The 26,268-nt window shown below is 48.1% G+C and overlaps 1 protein-coding gene across 1 annotated transcript in view; it reads right to left on the reverse strand.

The window, feature by feature from the left end:
- The window catches only part of CECR2 (CECR2 histone acetyl-lysine reader), a gene marked incomplete at its 5' end in the record, with an annotated part of 95,540 nt that overhangs the window by 12,557 nt on the left and 56,715 nt on the right, over positions 1–26,268 (reverse strand). The window contains 7 exons of the mRNA XM_084279321.1: positions 927–1,083; positions 5,852–5,929; positions 6,678–6,847; positions 9,178–9,227; positions 9,838–9,942; positions 10,496–10,635; positions 11,383–11,566. Coding sequence (XP_084135447.1) covers positions 927–1,083; positions 5,852–5,929; positions 6,678–6,847; positions 9,178–9,227; positions 9,838–9,942; positions 10,496–10,635; positions 11,383–11,566 — 884 coding nt within the window. The remainder of the gene's footprint in view (positions 1–926; positions 1,084–5,851; positions 5,930–6,677; positions 6,848–9,177; positions 9,228–9,837; positions 9,943–10,495; positions 10,636–11,382; positions 11,567–26,268) is intronic.

Here is a 26,268-nt window from a genome sequence, read left to right on the forward strand (position 1 = left end):
GCAAGTAATTGGATTTTCTAAAGGTTAGAAAGGTAAGCAGGTAAAAGAAGCTATTCTTAGATAACATCTGTTAGGCTACCAAACATCTGGTAGCAAACTGTTGCACCTTGGAAAGTTTACAAGGTTTGCATGAACTTAATCTTTTTTTCCTCTTCTGATTCTTTATCTGCTAAAGAATTCATGATCCTGATACTGCCACAGCTTTCTGAAGCTGTTCAGCATTTCCCTGAAACGAAAACAGCTTGGCTAGCCACTGCAGCAAGAGCAGCAGGCAAAGGAATCCCTGTAAGGGAGGCTGACAGGTAGAAGGTGGTCAGAAATAAGCCTGCTGTCCGTGCCTCGATCGGGTATGTCGAATACAACACAGTTTTTTCTTGCAGAACATCTTATAGCAGCATTTAATCCAACACCAGAAGTTGCCACCTGTTGATGCTCAATTCAGCCTAGTCCCTATATCTTTAGTCCTCCACAATTTACGAGGGCAGTAGCAAAATAAAAACACTACTTGTGCTACTCCCACATTGCCCGCTTCCCTTCCTCCTTAAAGAAAAAACGCCAAAAGGACCAAATGCTATTCAGGGGGAGCAAAGCCAGCTGATCCTGCATACACAGAAATTTAGGAGGACTCAAGTGGGGAGATAGATGAAGAGAACTGAGGAACAACAGAAAGAGCAGGAGAAAAATACAGCTGGTGCCAGGGTGAAAATGGCCATGACTGGAGGAAGACAACACAGCTGAAGGGCGCACTAGAGAACAGTCACCAACACGGAGAAACTAGTCAAGCTGATTTATCTGAGGTAAGTGCAAGAAATTATATTCCCATTCACATGTCTGGCAGGGGAGGAATGCAAGTGGCAGATCTTCAGTCAGTATCTCAATTTCTGCTTTGAAAGCTTCTGCCCCTGCTTCACACTGGCTGCACGTACCTTCCACTGCTTTGACTTTCTCCTCCATCTCTCTTTTCCTCTCCTCCTTCAGCAGCTGCTCCTGCTCCCTCTTCTGCACTGCTAAAAGGATTTGGCGTTCCTCTTCTTCCTCCCTGCGCCTCTGCTTCTCCATTGAACTCAGCACATTTGGGTTTACCTGTGACAGAACAATGCACCAAAAACTGTAACTCACTGGTTGACTGAAGCCTGGGCAAAGGCAGGCTTAGCATACCTACGATGAATGGCTGGGGGTAAAAGCAAATAAAGAAAAGTGGAAAGAAAAGGATTTGTATATATGGATTCTTGGATGGAAAGCCACATGTAAAGGAAAGTTATTTATCAAGCAATGAAGCCCTACTGATGCAGGAACAAATGAAGAAGCAATGGGTTAGACAAGCTGTCACTCCGCCAGGGACGCGCCGCATGTATCTCCCTTCTGGGTGAAGGATTCAGGCTGTTGACAACCCCACACAACATCTCTACTCCTTCCAGCTAGCAGAGTCCTGAGGTGTGAGTGTGAGCAGAGCACTACTCCCCTGAAACTGGTTCTGCTATAGAACAGAGAGTATTTAGGACTGGGAGACAGACTAGTACAGCCTTGCATCAAAGTATCATTTGGAGTGTCTTCCTTTCCTGATCCGGATAAGGGCCACCATGTTTCTGTGTACTAATCTCCCTAGAAGCAGCCCTCCCTTGTTTGTTTGGATGGTTTACCTGCTGGGTCCCCCCCGACCAGTTTTCTCATTCAAGGAAGCCTGGCTCTTTATTGCCCCACTTCCTCACCTCCCCGCGTGCAGCAGGATACAAGGCTCTGCTTGATCCCACTTAGGCTGCAGGCTTCCCAGACCAGGGATCGCCTGCTCCTATTTCTCCAATAAAGTGCAAGGTATGCAGTGTGGAATTACCTTTACTGCCTTAATCTAATTATAAGACAAATGAATTGGTCGATGCATCAGACACTCCCGCCTCTTTTGACTTCTGCAGGACCAAGGTATGTGTGCCTTATCAGCAGGGAACGCCGACCAGAAAAGAACAATATGCATACAGTTTTCCCCACCTTCCTTTTCAGGGAATAACCAGCAACCACCACTTAGGCAGAAGGCATTTCCTGAGGATTAGCAATCAGCTGGGGTCCCTTGGCTGCTGCTCAGCCCATCAACTTCTCCAGGCCCATTATTAATCCCCAGAAAAAAAATCTGGCACCGTGATTACTATGTTGTCCTTGTTTCATTGCCTAGAAGTGGAACCTCGGGGTGTTTTGATAAATGCCTAGAAATGTCTGGTTTCATTGTATATTCATTCCCCCTCTGCCTTCCCTTCCCCTAAGCAGCACTGCCCTGCAATCCCCTCCTGCAGCCCTCTGTGGACAAGCATCGTACATTATCTCCCAGCCTCCAGCAGCAACAATGTATTAAAAAAATTATCAAAGTTGTGAAAGAATCATGCTTCAACCAGCAACAGCCTTGGAGAAATGTCCAAGAGAGGTTGATGGGACTCTGGATGACATTAGGACCATATCCTAGGGGACAGACTGGACAGCAAGACCACCTATTCTGTGCTGATCCTTTTTAAGCAAACCCCACAGCATGATCTCACCACAAGTGAACTCAGCTCGTGTTCTTCTCCTTTTTAGATTGTTGCCAGGTATTAGTACTTCATCCTTCTATCCCCTTCCATGGGAAGCCATTCTGTGGGGCCGCACACCGTTACGTTAGCCAGCTTCTCCTCACATTTGGTCTAAAGCTAATTTCCAACCCCCCCAATTCCCTTCAATTATTCCTAGTTACAGTCTTCTGGGCATGCATAAATTCTCCTCTTCTTCAACTGCATTCCAGCCTTTATGGGCTTTCCTCAGACACACAAAACTCCAGCCTTTCAGTAATTAGGTTGAACATTTCTTTATAAAGCAATCCTCCAGCTCCTTGGTCATTCCAGTTGTCTGTCTCAGGTCTTTCTTACAACTGATCAATATCCAAACACCAGGATGCCCAGGGCTGAAACCACCATATCAGCTACACGAGGTAAGAACCTACAGAACCACTTTTGAGTGGAAATATCCCTTTCTCAGTCACTCTACCATCCTATTTTCTACACACACACTGGAAACATCCTCCTTTCAGGCCCGATCCTGACCATGATTACCCTAACGTTTTTGACCAATCTCTTAAAACTGCAATAGGAATCAAAATAAGTCAAGTTTTGCAACAATTAGCAAGAGGTGAGCAGGAACCAACCATCAGAAGTTGGTACACCAAGATATTCTATTGAGGATGTGATGATTGCTCTTTAGATTTTTTAGATCTAAACCAGCCTGGTGTGTCACACTGATTTCTTCAAGTGTTGGCACACAGGTCAGAGCTTCCCTTTCCCTAGATTCATACAGCTTCCGCCATTCATGTCCTACAGAAATGTGAACGCAGCATCCAACTCGCTGGGCTCACATCAGGGCCTCTCCACGCCCGCAGGGTGCCTTCAGCACCCCGTACTGACACAGGATCCGTAGCATGTTCCAGATCAACCCACCACAACGACGGCACCCACAAAGCAACGGGACAGTATTGAGTAACACCCCAGCAGGTCTAGTAAGAGAGGAAGGAAAGGGGAGAAGCAGAAACCCCAAGTGCAGCGTAGTGAGCACCAAGGACCGCAGCAGACGGCCACGGCCACTCCACTTGCTCCCTGCCGTGCTTGCAGGGCAGCGACAATGCTGACACGGGCTCTTAAAGACACTTCAGACACAAGAGCAGCCTGAAGTCTGGCGTCCCACTTAAGCACACTGGAACTGAGGGCGATCAGCACGGAGTTAACAAGGCGAGCAAACAAACCCGAGGGAACTACTGGATGTGGTGGAAGCAGACGCCTAGTGGAATGATAAAAGCCGGGACAAGTTAAACTTCCTGAAGGAAGGCAAAGGGACGTTTCTCCAGTTCCCTCCCTGCTTGGAGGATAAAAACCACCCCTTGCCTCTGTGGCCATGGCATCACCTCCTCCTTCCCTCCGCCAGAGAGCACTCCAGGACACAATATCACTGCCTCCTCCTCCCTTTGGGACCCCAGGAGGGGCAAGCCTCTGCCTTTTGCTTTGCTCTCCAGACAGTGGGTATCGGACTTCAGGGGCAGGAGGCCGGGGTGCCTAGGGCACCCCGGCCCCCTCCGGCCACACGCCTGGGCCCCTCACCCTCCAAACCTTACCCTCTCCAGTTTCCGCAGCGCTGCCCTAATGAGGGTGCTGCTTGGGCGGCTCTTTAATGAGGAGCTAATCTGAACCACCTGTTGAGAAATCCCCCGCAGGATTAGGAGCCTATGGAGCATTTATATCTTGGACCAAAGCAGCATCCAGCCTGTGGAGCTGGGAGGAAGGGGTCACCCCTGCACCGAGCTGAAGTTTTCTCCCTTGGACTCGCCCACTGCCCACCGCTTGCTCGGCAAACACGCCCTCAGACATGCTGGCACCTTCCCTGGCTCCCCCACGGCACTGCCAGGGTCCTGCTGGGGAGCGGGTGCCAAGGTCCCCACCCCGGCGCTGCCTGGCTCCCTGCGCAGCGGGTGCTGGAGGGCCCCCTGCTCGCTGGAAATGTTTCACTGGCCCACAGGCAGCAATTAACAGCCCTCTGCCGCTGCAGACCTGGAGCACCTGCGGTACTGATTAGCATCATTCAGGCTCCATGTGTTTCCCACTCCCCTTCTCCTCTGGGATTTCTGCTGCCTGCGAACAAACATGTGTCCCTGGGCTTCCTGCACGGTGGGCTTTGCAGAGAGCAATTCTGGCCCAAAACTGATCATCGCTGGGGTCTTATTTTCCTCTCGGCAGGCTTTTATCTGCAACATGATGAGAGGTTCTTCCTTCCTTTTATTTATCTATCCTAAGTAATTACATTTATTGCGGAGAACAGTACTTTCTCCTTTGTTCTGCAAGAACCCCTGACCTCTGGCTCACGTCGAATATTCCCCGCAGTTTATTTTCCCAGAGTTTGACAAAACACCAGGTAACTACATTTTCACTACCTCTGCAGCACGAGGTTATGCCACGGGCCTGATAGAATCAAGCCAATCTTTTCCTCCAAAGCTAATCCCACGTTGCCTGACCGATTGCTTTGGGTAGCTGTTGCCAGTTCAGAGACCCTCCCCACCCCCATCTCCACTGTACCATGCCCCTGGCTGTGCCAACGTGACTGTCGGGGGCTGTGTGGTGAACTGGATCGGAAAGCTGATCTACGTTAAAAATAACCCTGACCAAAGAAAAAGGTTATATTTAACTCCAGTCATTTCCCTGGGTCTGGTTCACTGCACAGACCCGCAAGCAGCAGTGCTGCTATGCTGATGGGGCGGAGAGGAGATGAGGGTGAAGAGGCACAGAAAGAGCCATTTCGGCCAAGGCTGCAGTTTGATAAGCATTTCTTTAAGCAGCCTAAACTGTGACTTCCATTTCCAGCTGACCCTCTCCCCAGCTCAGCTCCGTACCGCATCAGTCATTCTCTCCCTCCGCACTATCTACACCCTCATGTGTCTGCAGCCTCACGTTTTCCCCTTGGCTGAATTTCTGTCATTTCCCTTTGTAAGCCGGTTCTTCTAGCCCTCTCATCCTTCTTCAACTTTTCTTTGAACTGCCTCGAATGTGCCAGCACTTTCATTGAAGTGGAATTCCCCAGACTGAGCGCAGATTTCCATATGCAGCTGCACCGGAGGAGTCTGCAGTGAGGCCGGTTACCTCTGCGATCCAGAGGGCAGCACCTCCCTGCTCGCCATAGAAACCCCGAGTGTCAGCCTGCCTTTGACGGGCATTACCACCCATCTCTCTTTCAGCACAAGCACTTTCAAATGACTCCTTCCCACTGAATGGCGATGCTGCGGGTTTATTTTTTCCCCCAGGAGGCATCTGCTCTCGCCTCCCTCCGTCGACATCCTCCCCCTCGCACCCCCCCTCACCTCCTGCTTGATTGGTTTGATGGGCTGATGGTCAGACATCCACCTGGGAGAAAACTCAGTCCGCTGTAGACGCTTCTCCTGAAACAGGGTTGAGAATTGAGGGAAGGAAAAAGAGAGTGGAGGAAATTAGGGCACGTTGGTGATACCGGCAGGAGAAACTCTGGGGGCTAGTAGTGACCATGAAATCCCTATTAGCTTTACAAGGGCAGCAAACAAGCAAACTGAACTCCATCCAAGAACATCACGCTGACTTGCAGAGCCCATTTTACAAAGCCATCTAGCCGAAGGATCCTGTTCCAAATCTGTCCCACCTGAAAACATTCAGCTGACAGACAATACCCTTTGGAGTTCCAGGGCTCTGACATACCAGCGTCAAGCAGAGGTAGCTAGGACAGCAAAAGCAGCCGCTGCCCCTTCGGCAGAGCCAGCTGAGAAGCAGCAGTAAAAGTGAAATCAGAGGCAGTTTGCATAGAAAAGCCAGGCTGTAAATCACAGCAGTTCAAAAGCCGACAGAGATTCCCTGCTAGCAGAAAAGGGACGCAGGAGATGGCTGAAGACAGTAACCCCTTCAGCCACCGCACCTACGCTGCCATGCAGTCACACACCGGATCCTTAATTACCGACTCCAGCCCTGCTGCTCCATGGGGGAGAGTCTTTCTCCCCACACGCAAGACAAACAGCCCCCACATCAACGACACTTGCAGGCTGGGGTGGGGGGTAGCAGGGCGGGGTCACAGGCTGCTCGGGGTTAGCTCTCCTTCAACCAGCAAACGTCCATGCTCTTGGAAGCGGTCAGAGAGGTAAACAGGATGTCATGTCTCCTCACCTTCTGCGCAATCATGTTGCAGATCTCCGGCAGGAAGTCTTCACTCAAGAGTTTGTAGAGCTGCCGCTCTCTAAGGGAAGTCCTCTCTCTGAAGCTCTCTGTGACCTGCCTCCACTCCTCTTCCGTCTGACACAGCAGCCACCATGTCCCACGGCCAGGCCCTTGGGACCCTTCAACAACATGAAAGGATGTTATCTCCACAGCAGTTATGACTAACAACTTCTCTTCATCCCTTCTCCTCTCCTCAGGGCTCAGGAAGAGCAAAAGATACTGCCCATGGCCACTGGTAAGAGAAACATGCTCTCTGCTGTATACTCAAAGCTCTCCTGAGCCACCAGAAGCCCTGCTACCTCCCCTAGCGATGCCCAAAGTGATGCAAAGTGGTACACAGGTGAAGAAGTAATGGTGGCACTTTGCAACACGTGGGTAGCGGGACATCCTCGCAGCAAGCCTCCATTCCCGTTATGATGGAGCCCAGGGAAGGATTTAATTGGTTTCTTGTATGGAGGCTGTCAGTCAGAGCAGGACACGGGGTAATGCAAACGACTGATTTAGTCTGGCAGCAGAATAAAAGCACTGAAAATTAATGTTATTTGAAACAAGTCAATTCTTTTTTGTTGTTGTTTTTAGCACTGTAAAACTTTCCTTTGCTGCGGTGAACAAAACCTCCCATTCGCCCCAAATGCAACATTCTGTTTGCAGGCACTTGAAAGAACAGAAGAGGAAGTGGAGGACGAGCTTCATCGGGCTGCCAGATGAGAGGGAAGTTCCAAAAGTTCACATCCCATCTCTGCTCAATCCAGAGTGGGATCTGAAGCAGATCTCCCACCGCTCTGAAGCAGGTCCCAACTACCAAGCCACTCTGAGCTGTTGGGCCTTGAGTGAAACACTTGAATATTAACTAGGAAAGAAGAGCTCTCTCCTGTGCTGCTCGGAACACCCACCTGGAGAAGGCGGAATGTGGTTTCTGCTCCACAAATGTTTACCCAGAGCACAGAAGCCTCATTGGTTGCAACTTGCATGCTTTTGACCCTGGGACTCTCTCTGAGCAAAAAATGTGGCCCATTTTTGGGGAGGTGAGAAGAGATTGGTTCCAACCCCTTCAGGCTCAGGGGTCTCAGCTCCCTCTAGACCTTTTTACAGCTAACCACAGGCTACTGGAAAGAAAGTAATGGTCACAACCCCCCACAGGCAGATGTCACGCAGCTTCTCACCACATTTTCAAGCAAATTAACTGTGAAAAATATAAAGAAGCAAAACCCAGAGTGCTTTTCTTTCTGAACCCGACCCCAGACCCTTTGCAGATGTGAGCTGCCAGTGGCATGCAAGCTATCAGGTTGCCCCAGTATGACCAGAGAGCTGCAGCCTTCCCCCAGTCACCTGCCCTTTCTTGGAAACCCCCCCTGCTGCCGTGGAGGCAGTGAGTGTGTGCTAGCTCCAGGTTACAAGCTAGCCTGTAGCTTAACCTGCCCTTGGCTTCTGCTCAAGTTACTGCTCTGGGGACCAGTAATGGCGATGGTGAAGGACCAACCACATACTGGTTTCTATGGCCCTGGTGAAGCTGTCCCCTGTGCACCTCCTGTAGCAGGAGGCTTACCTGCACACTGCCCCCTCATCTCCCCTTCCCTTGCCAGCTGCCTACACGACACATTTCAAAAGCAACCAGGACTAAGGCATTGCTTTGTGCCACCAGAAGACCACTCCGAAGCTGAAGTGACACAATTTGCTGGAAGAAAATCATCTGACAAAACCCTCAGCACCTCATGTGCTTTGCTCCAGCTCTGCCACCCAGCTCTGGAGGAGCTGCCAGGAAATATAAAGACAAAGGGCAAAGGGAAGGAGGCACAGCAAAGGCAGTGCCATCCCTTGCTTTCTACTGTGGGGCAACAGGCAGGCTGAGCCCATGGGTATATGGAAGCTGTCGGACAACAAATGAGCCCCAGCCCCCTGGGACTCAGTTTCACACTATGCTGCCAACCCTTTTTCTGTTTGGCTCGTTAACCCTTAGGTGGGGATCACCAAGCCTTCATTTACACGGTGCTGAGTTCAGCCACCCAACGGCCATTGGGAAGCAGAGGCGAGGACAATCAAACAGGTTCTTCCTTCCCTATCTTGCCATCACTGACCCCACACTCTTCCCAGTCCCAGGAAAACTGCACCCTCCACAAACAGGGGTTTGTGTTCATCTCATCCCTAGATGAGCAAGTGCCATTCACAGCCCATTTCCATCAACTTAAGTGAGTAGGTGGGCCCCCAAGGCCTGGTGTAACCCAATACATTTCTTCATCTCACACTAATCAATGATAAGATAGGACGCCCACAGGTGCCCAGGCTCCCAGCTGCAAGGCAGTCTGGAACACCAACCCCTCCTTCCAAACTCAGCCCCAGCCACTGGCAGAAAGACTCTCCCTTTCCTGAGAAAGGCATGTCTCTGGGCTTTGATAATTTAAGAGCCATGTTAGCTGATCTTATCGACCCTGACCCCGCAAAATCTCTTTACCATTTCTTATCTGAGTCTCACGGATCAGCAAGTTCTCTTCTGCCTTCTCCCTACAAAAAAGAAAGAGGAGTGATACAATAAATATATGACTTCACATCACCAAAATGCAGGCACTTATGAAGAGAAGAACGGAGATGCAGCAATTGTTCAGTGCACAGCAAACTATGAAAAAAACCCCAGCATGCAGAACACATGTTCAATATATATATATATATTCACATACATATTTACCATAGCCTTATAAAATGTTATGAATTGAAGGGTCCAGGCTAGAGTGTGTCAAGGACAGTATTTCAGTTCTTCCAGGAAGCATCCCAAAATCCATACCAACTCAAGGGTTGGTATGGCTTCAAGCACTGTGCCATGAAAGTTGTCTTTATCATGACCTTAGGGACTGGACAGGGAAAATGCACCCAGCGTGAGGCAGCTGGAAGCATGATACCCACTGTTGCACCAAACCTGGCTTCCAGCTCAGTCAGAATTTTCCTTGGAGTGTGATCAAAGCATCCACCAAGTCTGAGCTTGCTTCACTTCAGAGATGCATTGAAATTACGGCGGCATGGTATATACATACTTATTGGGGGAACCCCAGAAGAACATTAGACTTCCCTCTGGGAACATATGCATTTCACATCTATTGCAGGAACAACCTTTCCATACCTCAGCAAATTTTCTTCCAGTAGTTTTTTCCGCTTTGGGGGTCGGCCTCGCCTCTTGCCCGTTTTCCCAGGAACATTTGGGGTGTTTGTCTGCCCCCCACATCCCCTGTGACAACAGCAAAACCACCATGAAATATCTGATGACCAAAGGAACTGCGTCTGGCAGGATGGGAAAAGGGCAGGGAAATCACAACAGCTGCTAGGAACCCAACCAAAGGAGGGATTAAATCAGAGCAGCGATGGGACGGGGAGGGGAGGAGAAGAGAGGAGGGATTCCCACTCGCTGGGAGCTTGATCTGGGAGCCGCCGGCACTGTGCGGGGCAGACGGGGAGGAATGTGGTGGGGCAGGCAGCATCACTCCCTCAGCAGGCTCTCTTGGTGCCACAAAGGCTGCAGGCTGGCTCCCACACAATGCGCAACACGGGGCAGCTTGCAGTCTGCTTGGCAACTCCAGTCTCACCCGGCACTGCCCCAGCCCTCTCCCAGGCCCACCCCATGCCGCTGCATGCCCCCCCCCCGCCCCCGACACCCCCCCCCCCCCGCAGATCCCTGACACAACAGCAGTCAGGCGGAGTCCCCTCCAGCTGGGCTGGCTGCGCCACCCCCCCTCCCCTTACCCCCTGCACCCAGACACAGAGGGACATGGAGGGCCCGTTACCTGTCTGGAGCCAGCTCTCCGTTGGTTTTCCCCTGCACCGGGTCCTCCTTGTACATCCGCGTGCCATAGAAGTACCAGTACAGGGCACCGCTGCTGTCCTCGCCCAGCGGCTCCACGCGGAGGCTGTCGGCGTCCAAGCCCTGTGCCCAACGGGAGCCCCCCCGCCAGACAGTGACAAGTTGAAAAGCGGCCACATTGTCACACAAAACATGATGACACCCCTCCACAAACACTTCCCTCCCTCCTCTCCTCCCACCATGCCACAGCAGCAGTACAGCTGCTCCTCCAGGCTGAGCTGGGAAAATGTTACTCCAGGGGGAAGGTGACCGTTCGCTCTCTGTCCAGGGAGGGATTTAGATTGGCATCTCTAATTTGAATGGCCTCTCTCGTTTTAACATTTCATCTCTGCTGCTCCTGACAGGGAAGGTCTAATTAGTGCTGGCGACAGTCACGCACAGCCCTGAGAAGCTCCCTCCCCCCTTCCCTGCCACCACCCTTCCCCCAGCTCCCCCAGTACCCTTCAGCCCCATCCTTTCATCTCACACCATCCCTCAGCAAGGCAGCCTCGGCTCTCACAGCCCTGCCATTACAGTTGGAGCATCTCCAAATTCACTCTTTGCAGGAAGAGTAGCCAACAAAGCCAATTTACTTAGCGACTCCCGGATTGTGAATATGTCTGTGCAGGACAAGGACCTCAAGAGAGTCCTGTGCACATGCCTTGGGTCCTCTGCAAGGAGATGAGGAAACCGCTGACCCTCCCTCCGCGTACCTGGCTTTAATATATTTAATAGCATCAACCCTTCTCTTCCCAGGAAAATTCACTGATCTGACCCAGCTCCTGTGGCCACGCTGTTTCCATTTTGCCCCTTCCCTGCTGCCCAAAGCACCTTGAGGAGGTCAAAGACATCGTCTGCGTCAAGGCGGTAGTCACAGAGGCGGTGCAGGATCTCCACCCGGGTGCGCAGGGGCAGCTCCTGGAAGGTGGACTCGCGCAGGGGGTTGGGTTTCCCTTCCTCCAGCTCCCAGCGGTAGTTGATGATGTCCTCCAGGTAACTGTGAAACGTCTGGGATCTAACCAAGGAAAGAAAATCCCACCCGCTCGCTGTAGGTCACTGTGCCAGAATCACACGGTGCAACCACGCAACCTGAACAAACGCAACACAGCCGAGACTTGAAGGAAAAACACACCCTGCAACAGCCATGGTCAGGTGCAGCTCTGTAACTCCGGTTCCTGAAATGCAGCAATCTCATTGCAACACCACAGGATTCTGCATTACGCAGATACAGACTCTGCATCACTTATTCTTTCCAAGCAGAAAGAACAAGCTAAATAGGATGCCAACTCAGCCCCATCCCCTTTCTATCCCAATGGGCAGCGCCTTGTGCTAGCACCAACAGTGACTCTTTAGGATGCAACGAAGCAGATAAGCCTGTTCTCCTTCCACTTCTCCTCATTTCATGTGAAGACACTCTTCTTCAGCTTTCCATTTGTTTCCCACATCTGCCATTGCCAAGCCCTGCTCCTCTTTCTCCCTCTTAAGTAGTTGTCCATGCTCAGTGCCTTGAAACTTTCTGTAGCTGGTGCTTCCTCCCTGCTTTGCTGCTGCACTCTTCTCATACTCCTGTTGTGGCCTCTCCCTCTGACCTCAAAGGTGCTGCCACTACCTGCCTGTTCTTCCACCAGTGGTTCTGGCAGGACATCTGCACAGCCTGATTAACGCATGTGGCCTGGACCTTGCTACACAGCAAGGCTCACGTCCAACACCAGCGTACCTCCCAAACAGGGTTCAGCCCACAGGACTCCCTCCTCTCTAGGCTCCCAGATGATCAAGATGAACACTTGAGCTACTAAACAATCTTTCTCATTTGCTTTTTGGACCACACTAAGTCCCCCCTTTCGTTGCCAGCAGTTCACCACACCACCCAAGGAAGGACATGTTTCTTACCCTCATCTAGCTTTGACGTAAGTGTTCGCATCCAACACACAAGCTGATGGAGCTTAATGCTAAAGGAATTCCTTTCTGTATTTTAAGGAAACCTGAGCCTTTATTGTGGCTGCTGAGAAATTCAGGAGGGAATGAAAAAGGGCTGGTGATGCTGCGTATCCCTAAAAGCAAAACTTTCTTAAGATCTGGCCACATCACTTTGACTCCTGAGACCTGTCAGGAGTCAAAGTGATGGGGCCAGATCTTAAGAAGCCTGTTGGACTTGTATATCCTGAGCGCAGCAAAGGGGGACATTCCGCCCCAGCCCCCACCCCCCATGCCCCAGCCATTCTTGCACACACGGGAAGTCCATATGCCGGCAAGAACACCACTGGGTACACATTCCCACCAGCTCTCAAAAAGGCAGCTCAACTTGATAGGTTTTTGGCACAAGCGGCTTACTCTATATGATTAATGGAACCGTGCCAACGCTGCAGAACTGCATTTCCCTGAGAAATTGCTAACCACCACAAAAGCTATTATTTTTGAACAAAGAGATAGAGGAGCACGATCCAAGTGGAAGGAGATTGTTAAAAGTCAACAAGAAGTGAAGTTATTAGACAGCGGACTGTACGCATTTGGTGAAGACTGGACGTCTTCACGAGGACCATGACTGGATGGTGACTGCAAGAGCGAAGGAACAGATGCCACATGATTCCTCAACCCATATCCACCTGGCAGCATTCCTCTTCCTCCTTGAGTGGAGACAATTTGATACTACCACCTTGCAAGATCACTCCCCACCAGCCTGCTGCTTTCTGATGCCGCATGCAAGCTGACCTCCTTAAAATAACTCCTCTCATTGGATGAGTGTTACCAGTCCGCCGGTTGTATTTAACAATAGATGCTTGAATGTACCTGGATCTAGTGCTTTCTGCAGCCTGGAGTTTGTTTTTTTTCTGCATGACATGAGCAAAGCATTGATATTTCCAACTGTCATCATTTTGCTCCACTTATATAATCAGTCAAACAAATGCAACTTGAAAGAGTCCCCAATTCTCACATAGTTCGATCAACACAATAAAGGGGGTCTGTTCTTTAAATGATTTCTGTGCTGTCTCAAGTACCAGTTTTAGGGTAAAAAACTACAGCAAATATTGAGATATTCAGTGCCCAGTACACCTACCTGATGTAACTGTGCAATCCCACAATGCTTTCCTCATAGACCTCATGACCCAATCCAACTTCCAGCAAGGACTTAACTTGGTGAAAAGTACCAACTTTTTGAAAGTGCCATGTTATATATTTATTGAAGTCGTTAGATTGAAACAACAAAAGACAGATCTGACTCCAGCTTTCAAGAACAGAACAGTGATAAGAATATCTTCCCCTGAAAGCATCACCTGTGTTTGGATGCTTATTCCGCCATAGAAGGGGAATGACTCTCAGAGAGCATCTGAGTTTCGAGGCTCCCAAGTTCAGCTGTTCAACTCTGTCAGAGCTCAGAGCAGAATATCACTTCATCAGATCTGATACAGAGGCTCTGGCTGTTTCCAATAAAATTGACTTAAAAAACGATTTCCGCACAATCCTGAAAAACTAGTGGGTGACATGAGACGCCAGGAAGAAGCAACAAAAGTAGCAGGAAGAAGCAACAAAAGTAGCAAGGCTTTGTTAGCTCCTATTTTTCTGGCTAAATCTTTTCCTACCAAAAAAAAAAGGAGAGGCGTGGATCAGACAGATCCTTTTGCCGCTTGCATGAGTTCGCTTATCTTGCTCTACCATTTTGGTCTCTCTCAAGGAAAATTGATCCAGAAAGCCCTCAATTCCAGAAGAACATCTGAAATCTCTGCTATGTAGCTCTTATTCCCCCTGGGGACTGGCTGTTGACTTAACCAATTTGGTTTGAGTTTGACTTTCCCATAAGTGGCTAACACTAGAAATTTCCGCCATCCACCCAGTGTCCGATACATGACAAGCTCTGTACTCAAAGAGTACTTTGAGTTCCTACCCCCATCAATTTTCAAAGACAGCTACTGTGCATTTGTCGCTTTGAATAAGGATAGAAATGAGAACCAGAGATGGGAACCAGATGTCTCAAGGCATTCCAAATCACTCTTAATCTTACCCAATTTATATTTTCCCTTTTCATGGGGGCCAGCCTCTTTTCTCCACAAATGTGGAGTGCTCATCTTCAGTCTGTCTGCAACACCTACAGTTCACCTCACTCAGGCTGTTTCAATTAAATTTCCATTTAAGAAAGGTTTCTGAAACAGTTCCCTTGGTTAGGAGAAGGGAATATGCAGGGAGCACACTGTAAGAACCCTGCCCTTGGGGTGCTTCCCCGTGCAAGGCAGAAATGCTCAGGACTAACTATTTAGCATGATCCATAAAATTCAAAACCAGGAATCAGACAGACAGGGTCCAGGCATGGAATGACCTGGATGCAGCCTGTCAGATTTCCCTTTTTCAAGCTCACAAATAGGACAGTGGTACGCCTGCAGGTGTGGTAAGTCCTACAGAGTCTCTGCTGCAGCTGAGGAACTCTGAAAACCCTTTTGCAGGTGGGAAGAAGGCTGGGATGAGATCAATGAAATGCGGAGTCGGATCTGCCTCTTCTCTTGAGGTTCTCAGCATTACTGAGATTCATAATGACATCTGAACAGCAGAAGCAATGTTAAGTCAGCAATGTCCTTTGTCTACTAATTGGAGTATTCCTTAGGAAGATGGACTGGTATATGGACACGTTCTGTCTCAGGGCACACATCCAAAGGAAAACCAACCCTTCCTTGAAAGTAAATTTGGGCTCCTAGTTACATCTTATTTAGAAGTGTGAGACCATGGGCCTCAATGCTTGTCACCATATCCCAACCACTTCTATGTCCCCCTGCCATACAGAGAAAGCATCTTCACACAGCTCATTAACCAAGGAAAAGTATTACAGAAATGACCTACAAGAGGGTCAGAAAAGTTACCATAGCACACTCTCTCAGCTGTAAAACTTCATTCTTCTCACCACCTTCCTCCTCACCCCAACTTCAACAGCAGCATTAATATTTCAGAAAACTGAGCCAAGGTTTCCCCCACTCGTCACAACATTCTTTACTTTGCAGTTGTCAGCCAAGGTGCAAGGAAATTTGGATAGCTGTAGTGGGAAGTGGTGGAATAGTGCATGTGTATCTGTGTGGCACATCCCAGGTGGATGCAGGTGATTTCTCTCATGATCCCACTACAATTCTTAGCCTCATCCCTGGCTGTGCTCTAAAATCACAGGGTCTCTATCAGGGGTCCCTACAATTTTTCAGTGGATAGGAAAGGGTTCAAAGCTGAATCACACCTGTGGCTCCAAGTTTTAATCATACCTTGAGGACCTCTACATATACAAAATGAAATCTGGTGTACAGGGAAGGGTGCAACCTAGCACATCAGTGGTCGCAGGCGGGGAGTTGCGGTTGACAATCCACGTGAGTACCAGCAAGTCTGCGGCTCAAGTTCCCTGTGATCTTTACTAGCAGCTGCAAAAAAATCAGGGCATAAAGAAGATGTGAGCGAGTCGAAGGAGGGGCTCCTCCCCAACATGGATATCGGTGTCCAGAACAGTCAGAGAAACGATACACCCCCCAAGAGCTCAGCGCCGCAGCCCAGCCATCTGCCACCCGGCTGCCTCCCAAAGAGGCACGTTTCTCTGTGTTCCAGGAGAGGGGATCCCAGGCCTCCTCCCGCTGCCTGGCGATCCCAGTCCATTGGTGTGCCTCTGCCATGACTTCCCCTGCTCACAGAAGAAGAGGCACCTTTCCCATCACCTGGGTTTTTAATGCATGGAACCGTGATCTGCTGTCAGAAAAAGAAGCTTGGCCAGCCCACTTCCCAGAGGGGTTCCTTCGGAGACCTCTAGAAGAGAGGGTGGAAATTTCATAGGGTTGATGTGATATATAGGAAAATTTGCTTGGAGCTTTCACTGAGCATGCTTGGGAGGGGAAAGCTGCCCCCGGAGACCTCAGCCTCACAGGCTGTAGGGCAAACTCAATGTGAAATTCCTTATGAGTGAACCCAGCAGCGCTGGGGCTGGAATACGTGTGGGGACGGGGACACACACACACACACACACACACACACACACACACACTTTTTTCCTATCCTTGTGCCCAAAGGAAGCGGAGCCACTTGTGCTTTTGGTTTTAAAGTCTCCAAAGTAAATTAAGTCTTGGCTGGGAAACTGTAAACAAAATCAAGCCAAAAAAACCCAAAAGCAAAAACAAACACTGATTCAGTAAGAGAGTCCCTCTGTCAATCTGCACTTCCCGCGGGCAGGGTGCCATGGCCGAAGTGTGGAACTACTGTCACAGCACGCTTTCCTATCTGGTCTGTTCTTGCCAATTTTGTTACAAGCCCCCTCCCCCAAGACCCCACACAAAAACCCCACACAAAACCCCCAACCCTGTGGGAGTAAATACAGGATTAAGATAAACGTTAGGGTAAGGAGTTGGAGGTACTGGAGACAAAAATCTCTCAGTGATGCTCAGATACCACTGGCACACACAAATAAGCCTTCTGAAAGTTCAGGTGCCAAATAATTGCCTGGATCCACTCGCTGGAATATCTATCATGTTGACAGTGTTTTAAGTCTCTTGTTTCATTTAATTTACAAAATGCAATGGAAGAGTAAATACTGGAACGCTCTGGAGCTAAAAGTGCTGGGAAAATGGCAAGCCTGACTTATGTCTAATCCCAGACCGTATATTGCACTATACTTGAGATTAAAACCAAGAACCCCCACAAAACCAGAGGATGACAGCGAGCAGGAGCAACAATAGACCTCCTCCACCTTCTGCTCAAGAGTAGTATGTGGGAGGAACATGGAAAACAACATTGGGAGAGCTCAGCCTTTCCCTCAAAGACTATTTAAACAGGAACATAATTACTCTTGTAGTTCCTTTTGCAGAGTTAGCCAGTAAGAAGAAGAATAGAGGCAATCCTTCTGTCTGGTAAAAGCTTTAGATGCTGGAAAACACTTGGGATTCCCTCAGCCGCCCAGCACAAGCACCGCTTTTACACGGTTCTCAGTAATAAATGGAAAACCACTTTGTGTCCATCTAACTCTCAGCACACAAGAGAACTGGTTTTGCCTCTTGTGATCTCTCTAGTTAAAAGAAAGAACAGCAAAAAAGCAAGGTCTTACCAGAACAGACGTTTTATTGTGGAATTAATTTTATGGACTGAAGACATTTTACCTTATGGGCTGGCGCCTTCTAAGTTCCGAATTGGCAAAAAGGCACCAGCTTGGTGTTGGGAGTCACTCAGGTGTTAATGAGAGAATTAACTGGCAGATGGCATTCAAGATATTTCTCCCCTCCCCAGTGAAGACAGCATTCAAGATATTTCTCCCCACTCCAACCAAGACAGCTTCTTCACTACAGCAGAGATTGGGAGAGCTTAATTCTTAACAAGCGTACAATGCCTGGGCACAAAGGCAAGCCCTCTAGAATGTAATGGGAAGGATTCAGGGTTTGCTGGGATGACCTCAGTCAAACATCATTAACAGGGTCAGGAGAAGCAAAGCCTATTTCAGATGAAAAAAATAATGTAAGGGCCCCCATGATCAATCTATCGTGGCTTGTCAGAAAGAGAAAGCATAGGCTGACCTCAGAAGCAATATGAGTTACTACTACCAGCCTGACCTTGAGCTCTCATGTAACAATGGAGACTTTTTTTTTACTGTATTAATGAGCTTTCTTATCTGAGGTGGGGGAGGAAGCCTTATGGACCAGCTTGCACTTTACCTTCAAACGATTTACCCCCCTGAGAAACTAAGTCAGGCATGATGCAGGGCATGATCTGTCTGGGGGAGAAAAGGGTTGGGTAGTGTATTCCCTACTTCTTTCTAAGCCCTCTGTGTGCAGCTCACTCAGAAGCTATGCAAGCCAACAGGAAGCACGTATTCCTCAGACCATGGGTCAGCTTGTCACCAGGCTGGCAGAGGGGCTTAAGGACAACAAGCACCTTGAAGGATCTCTTCTCAAAACACTTCACTGCAGAAGAGCCAAATGACTGAGAAGGTGGAGATCTGGGAATCCTAACATTAAGCTTTAACATCCACATTTCGTTTCCAATTCAACTAGCACTGTCTTTAGCTGGGCCACTGTCCTGCACCCCTGGTAGGGACAAATCCTAGCTGGAGACAGTCTCAAGGGAAGCAGTCACTCCCAGCCACACCAAACTGGTGAAAGATCTCAGCAAGGTCCAACCCTGGCAGAGCCCTTGTAATGGAGGAATCAAACACTGGGGCTCATCTTACTTTTCAGTGTGCTCTTTTGACTCATGCCTGAAGAAAAACAGTTGGCCTACAAGTGGCTGTGAACAAAAGGAGGTCACTTGACATTAACAGACCCTGAAAGAGACCACAACTGATCAAAGCTCCAGAGTGAAGTTTCTCCTCCCAGAATTGGAAAGACTAGCAGAGATTGCTGGAGTAAGATCATCACAAGGCATGTGCAGGCCTGCCTTTTCATCCTCTGCTTCTAGCTAGAACTAGTTTTCTGAATGCAGATGCTACCCAAACCTCAAGTAATTCAGTGGATTACCTGCATGGCTATTCAGGAGCTTTGCAGGGAATGAGAGAAGAATGTGCAATCCACACTGGAAGAATCAGTGTCGATTGCACTGAGCTCTACACACAATGACCTTTGTCTTCATCCTACTTGAAGATTACAAGCATGGTTTTCTTTCAAACCATGAGGTTGAAAAAATGGTTAGCAAATCTTAAGTAGCACCAGCTTTTCCCAAAAGTAGTATCGTCTAACACCTGGATTTGGCTGTCTGAAGCATGAGTGATCAGAGGTGTCCATACCCATGAAAGATAGACCCAAGATTTCCACACAAGTAGAGGACAGCAGAGTAAATTCAGCACCCTAGCAATTCCTGTTCCCTGCCCCTTAATTGTTCATCTCATAACTTGCTTCCAGAGCTCAAATATGCCATTGAGACCATGTCCAAGAATATGGTGAAGAGATGCTTAGAGAAGACATCAGGGTTCTGGACCTTTCTTCCAATATGATAATACAAAGTTAAGACAGGGGGAATCTCCTGAAGGGCTGCTAAGGAAATACAATTTACACAGTGGGATGCTAAGGAATCCACTGCCTTTCCTCCTGAACTCCTACAGTGTTTGTGTTTAGGAGAGGAAAAAATTAGCTAAGAACAAACCAAGTGTATCAGCAACTAAGAATCCACCACTCCTTGTCTTCCTCCATCTTAGTTCAAGTGATCTTCCATACAATAAAAACTGGGGAAGCTGGAAGGGGAGCTGGCACATACGCTGTATCCCACAGAGAAGCAGAATAGGAACAGCTATGGAGCGAGGCAGTGTCTCCAGGGAGGCAAAGAGAATGGAGAGCTGATGTGGGCTGTCTAGTCTAATAAGGGATCACACCACAGGAGCATGTGCTGGCTTGACAGAAGCAAGTGCAGCCACTTAACCTGGGTATGACAGCTGAAGTGGGAGTGTTGCTTTGCTACCCCCAAAAATAGGGGAGCACAAAGGAAGAAGAGGAAGCCACAAGGTCACCACAGCTGCCTACCTTTCAGGGAGGATTCCAGGTCTGCACATGCAGGCTTCTCCCCCTCAGCCATGGGAGTAGAAAAGGAGCAACCAAAGAAGTTTCCAGCTCAGGCTCTTTATCAATACTAGGCCACACTCACTAACTCTTGAATTAGAGAGGTGCCCTTTTACCTGCTGCGAGATGACACGTGCTGCGTTCTACCCCTGTTCCCTCACACGGGGAACAGAAGGCAGCAAGTCCACCCCTCCAAAAGGAGACGGCAGCTGTAGGAGCTGAACTCATCTCACACGCCACCATGGCAAAAGGGTATGCTCTGATCTCCCCCAGCTGCCTATGGCCTGTCCTTCTGTGATTTGGCTTTTATCTAGCAGCCACCCCATGCATGACACAGCTGCTGGGGGGGACTTGTTTGTTATTTTGCTGAGAGAAGGTAGAAAAGCAGCTGAGATATCAGTGCAGATACAGCACAGGCCGGCGCAGGCCTGTTCTGAAAAGCCTCTTCCCTTAGGCTGGCAAATGCCGGGGACAGGCAGGAGTGCTGAGATAAGTGTCTATTTGATCTTCTCTCCCCCATTCACCCTGGATTTTTCACTGCTTTATGCTCACAAAACGCCAAGGCAGCTAATCATTGCTCTGTGACCCCTGTTAATTGGGCTGTGTGAGAGAAAGGCAGCACCGGCAGGAGAAATCACACATACCTGTTACTTTGAACTGTCCTGTCACTTTCTGTCTCCCTGCTTGCAGGAGCTCCAAGCACCCTTCTGTGAGCCAGGGCTGCTCTATTTTATCACCAGCCATCCCCAGGATCAGCAGGAGGGGCCACAAGTGTTTCGTGTGGTCGTCCAACCTTTAACACCTCAAGGTACAAGCGGGCAACAGAAAGGCATGTTGCTGCTTCTCCTTCCATATGAGAATGTGAAAGTGGTTTTTGGTGAAGGAAACACAACACTGATGGCTCTTCTTCCACTTACGCCCATCTGCTCCTCATTGCCCTTATCTGCTTCTGTGTTGTTCATCCTCTCCCTCTTCACCACAATACCAAGAAGCGAGCAGATGCCCAGCATCCACATCCCTGTCTCAAGAGACTGGAATCCTATTTGGCCAAGTCAGTCAGAGAAAGAAAGGGATCGGTGTGAAGATGTGAGATGTTGGAGGAAAAAGGGGTTGGATTTGGCAGGCCTGGTGAAATAGGCAGTATTTGGAGGATGAGGAAGGCACATGGTTAGCTGAATGCACGCTGGGTGTGGGGGCCTGTGTTTGATTTTTAGTTAGGAGCAAAGGCTGCCTGCGCGGTTCAGTTGTTTGATTAAGGAAAAGAAGAAATAGGAATACAAGCAGCAGTAAAACCAGAGAAATGTCCAGCATGACATCCTTGTCTCTAAATTGGGAAGACATGGATTCGACAGATGCACCACTTGGTGGATAAGGAACTGGCTGGATGGTTGCACTCAGAGTTGTGGTCAACAGCTCAATGTCCACATGGAGGTCTGTGACAAGTGCTGCTCCTCAGGGGTCAGTACTGGGACTGGCGCTGTTCAACATCTTTGTCAGTAACATGGACAGTGGGATCGAGTGCACCCTGAGCAACTCTGCTGATGACACCAAGCTGTGTGGTGAGCAAACAGTATTGTTTTATATATATATACAATGTGTGTATATACATTATATATATATACATATATGTGACAATATGAATTAAGGTAGTAATAGATTAACTGAAAGGATTATTTACCTTGAAGGAATACAGAGATGATTTGTGACAGTTTTTAAAATTCTCTTCTTCCATAACTGTAACTGCATAAGTATGACTAATTAAGCGTGATTATGTTATTTTCCAAGGCTATTGCTGGGTTTGCTTCAGGCTGACCATGTTCACACCAAAGGTGCGTCTAAACATACCTGCCCAGCTCTGCCAACATACCAACTCCACAGATGGTCGTTGTACTTCACCGTTGCTTCAGTTTTACAAGATACTACCTGAAACCATTACTTAAAGGGCACAACAGCAAATCAGTTGCCTTCAGCATGATGCTCCCATGGGAGCAGCAAAGAGCGGTTTAAACTCCAAGAGGAAACCAGCTCTGTAATCAGCTACTAAAATGCACTCTCCTACCTACTGTCGTACTGAATCATGGACCACAGCTCCAGCATGGCGAGAAAAGCAGATGATATTGAAACTACTTTTTCTTGACTTGTTTAAAAATAGAGACATCAATTCCTTGAGATATGGCTAAAATTGTAAAATACCACACATCTGGAAGGATATATACTTGTGTGTGTGTGTGTGTGTGATAGATAGATAGATAGATAGATAGATAGATAGATAGATAGATAGATAGATAGATAGGAATCCCCAGAAAAAATCCCGGTAAGACAGTCTGTCAGATATCCTGCCTTTCTGAATGGGAAGAAGAGTTGCGTGTCATCAAGGAATACGTGGTTTCTGCTTCTTCACTGGGGGTTGCACTGGACAGTCTATCAGTCATAGAAGAGACAAGATGCATGTTCCCATAAGTGTAAGCTGCTCTTTTCCTGCTTTGAGGAATCAATCTGTTGAGGCAAGGGAGCCCAAGAAAGACACAATATCAGTTACTGAAGCTCTACCTATAAAGGGAGGCAGATTTGATACTAAACCAGGGTGGTGCCAGTGCTGATGTCATCACACATTATATATATGTACAGGTAGAAAGGACCAAGGAGAGAACTTATCTCACCCCAAGCACCTACAATAAGCTAATTACAGAACTGAAAATATCTATCACACCTTAAGAAATGTCGGTGTCAAGCTGGTGCATGACACTGAGGGAGGACACAAGGGAGACCATCTAAGCATGTGTCACCTCTTGCCATGTGACGGCACTGATCCTGGCTGGGGAAGCGCCAGGGAAAATGGCTTTCATTAAACAGGGAATTCCCTCACATGCTAGTGGAGAGGGTTAGAAAGCTGAGGGGAGTCAGAGCCCAGCACTTCCCTACCCAACAAGCTCTATCCCTGCAGCTAAACTGGGAACATGATTCTTTTCCCTGACAGTATGCTCAGACCAAGTGGTAAGAATTTCCCAAGACCCTGAAGCACAGACTTTTCTGTCAGGCTCAAAATCAGAGAATGAGTGACAGATGTGACTGGCAAAGGCAGAATGCCAAGAGAGAGGTCCTGAGTCTCAGAATCAATACCAGGGTGTGCACTGAAGGTACTGGAATATGCGCTGGTACTAAAGGACAGGATATCATCACCAATAGATGAGATACCATGGCAATCAGTACTGAAGTTGGTGGAACTGGCGCATAAGACAGAGGTGCAGAGTAGGAAAGACAGATGGAGGAAGAATGCACTGACCTGCAGGGCACAGCTGGTCTCCTGGTGAAGCATAAAATCACCAAGAGAAGCTTAAGCAATACCGATGCCAATCTGCAGCCTTTACAGGCACATCAGCAGGCAGTGGGATTTATGACAACGACAGACTTCGTGGCATTGGTAAATTATGTCACTTTTTGGATGCAACAGAAAAGCAAAGAACCTAGGTTATCCTCAGAGCACATGGTCACGAAGCAACAAATCCAAGACACAGCAGTTCCAGGGGTCGGTTTGAGAGCTCAAGGAGCAGTTCCTGAGCATCAAATCTAAACAGTCTGATCAGGACATTTCTGAGCAGAACTTAACAAAGCAAAGTATTTTTCTTCCTGCAGCAGACAGGAGGCCAGATTTTTGTCAGCTTCGTAAAGGAAGTCAGAAAAGGCAGGAGGATCCCTAGGTAAGGCGAAATGCTGACCCTGAAAGGTGCTGATAACAGGTGAAACTCCTCCAGTCCCAGCATGGATGGATGGATGCCTCCCAGCACCCCAAAGAAATTGCTGGTGCTGCATTCTTCTCTGCCCAGTTATTCCCCAAGGCTTGTCAAACAGAGAGAATGGGAACCACTTATAAGCCTAATGATCCCACAGCCAGGACAGTGTTCCATGCCTGGAGGCTTCTGCATTGCTTCTATGTCAAGTGCCTTCAGCTTTGAATAACAAAAGGCAATCTCTTGAAGGATCAAAAAGGAAAACAAAAAGAACCAGTGTTAGAACTATTTATTAACCAGAACTTGTTAGATAACCAACCGACTGAAAAAAGGAGAGAGAAGTATCTGGGTGCTCAAGAAGGAAACAAGTACCTGGGGGTAAATCAACCCTGTCAATCAGTGCAGGAGATTTGGACAACGATGGTGTGGGGTGAGAGGCCTGGCAAGATGCAGGCTGCCAGCTACTACTTTGAGAGGTTCTGCTAAGGTGGACTTTGGTTCATGCATGCTGGGTGCATAGCCAGTGCATACTGATCTGACCTGTAAAAGATGTGCAGGGAGGGATGCTGATGGCCACACCAGCAACATAAAGTGAGCACTCTCTGCTCCTGCCACACACTTCCTCCATGTGCACACTTTTGACTCTTTTAGGCATGGATTATTTTCCTCCTTGTTTTGTGTCATATTCTGCATGACCTTGACAATGAAACACACAATGTATCCTCAACAACAAGCCACTCTGGATGTGATGAAGTGAAGGTGAAACCATAGCAGTCTCTATCTTAGGAGGGATGAACAAAGCCTTCTGGATGGTGCAGAATAAAGGAACAGACCTAGAGCCCATCTTTCACCTTGTGAGCTGACCTGGGCAGCAAGGGCTTTGGTTGGTCTGTGACCTGTGTCAGCATTTCACTTCTTCAATCAATTACCTTCACGTATATGTAACCAGGCTTAATACATGCTTGCTAATTTTCACCCAATTTTCATCCAATTTTCACCTGCGTGCCTCTTTTTTTGTACTGCTGTTATTTGATGGTGAGGCTCTTTCTGAAGAGAAGCAGATCAACTCTTGGGAGTCAGAGCTGATTAATTTGTGAAAGACCCAAATACATCTCCTATATTCTGAAAAGGCAAATAGGACTGAGGCTTAACCCTGCTCCACATTCAGACTGGAAGAGGATCATTACTTACTATTCATTCCTGGATCCTTGAGGAACAAGTGAAGCCAGCTTAATGCTGCATTGTTCATTCCTACTGCCCATCAACGGAAAGCATGCTCCCAATTCATAGCCATAAGGAAACACATCAGTATTGCTGCCTGTAAGCTCCTCCGATTGTTATGGGGCTGTAGAAAGGACCTTAGGGTATTACAGTGATGATGAGCACTGTGGGGAAGAAGCTAGAGTTATTGTCTTGATGATGATGGGGAAATAGGACACATGCATGTATTATGGCACAGATCCATACGAAACAAGCCCTTGTGTGCCTTGTTGCTCACAGAAAAATGTGTTTAATGTGGGAGAAGAGAGCCCTTCTGAAGCAAAAAACACCTAGCATGGGGTTGCCTTCAAGCTAATAAGCACAGCAAATTCATTACTTGGAACCAGCCCTACATATGACAAGTTTGTGGGACAATGGATAAAAGCAGGTTCTTATAGATAAATAAACAGGACCTAAATAATTGTAGTGGCCTAGAAGCTGGCCAGCAGCCTCCCCAGCTGTTCATCAAGGTTGCTGGGAACAAAAGTTTCCAAGAAAATATCAGAACTTCTCCAATATTCCTTGGACTTCAAATTGGTTTCTGAGCCTGACTGAAGTGCAGGGAGGTGGCCTGCAAAACCAGCTGTGCTGGAGTAAAAATCCTGCACCAGCAGTTTGGAGCATCACTATCTTGAAATGCAAGTCTCAAAAGCAAGGGCAAAGGTTTTTATGTGGAGAGAACTTTCACATCCTGTCCCTCTCTCTCTCCATCATCCCTTGTCTTCTTCCTTCAAATGAGACATTTTCACCTGCCTTGTTAATTTCCTTTTTCATCATTCCTTTCTTCCTCCTCTCCAGACTACTTGATTTGCAACATCAAGAACTTAAAAATACAGCTGTCCATTTCGTATTTCAAACTCTTGACACTGGCATGGTGACATCATTGCAGTCTCCAAGACCCTTCACTGACTGTTTGCCATTCATCCTTTTAGGTTTAGCCACCTATTCCTCCCTGCCAATGCTTTGATAACTCGCTCTCCACTGCTACCCACTCTATTTGTCTCTCATCCATCTGCCCTGACAAGAACTGCACAGCTTGCACACTCTTTTTCTTCCACCATCTTCAGTCCTTATTCTCCACCACATACACAGAATAGCCCTTCCAGAACATGCCACCAACTTTTCTTCAAATTCTTCCTTAAAGATTCATTTTATCCATCTGAGAATCAAAGACATTTACTTAGCTTTATTTATACTTGAACTCTATAATTTTATTCCGCCGTGCTTCTCATTAATCTCGGGATGAC

Source organism: Gallinula chloropus (assembly GCF_964237585.1).
Source record: "Gallinula chloropus genome assembly, chromosome: 1".
Taxonomy (NCBI): domain Eukaryota; kingdom Metazoa; phylum Chordata; class Aves; order Gruiformes; family Rallidae; genus Gallinula; species Gallinula chloropus.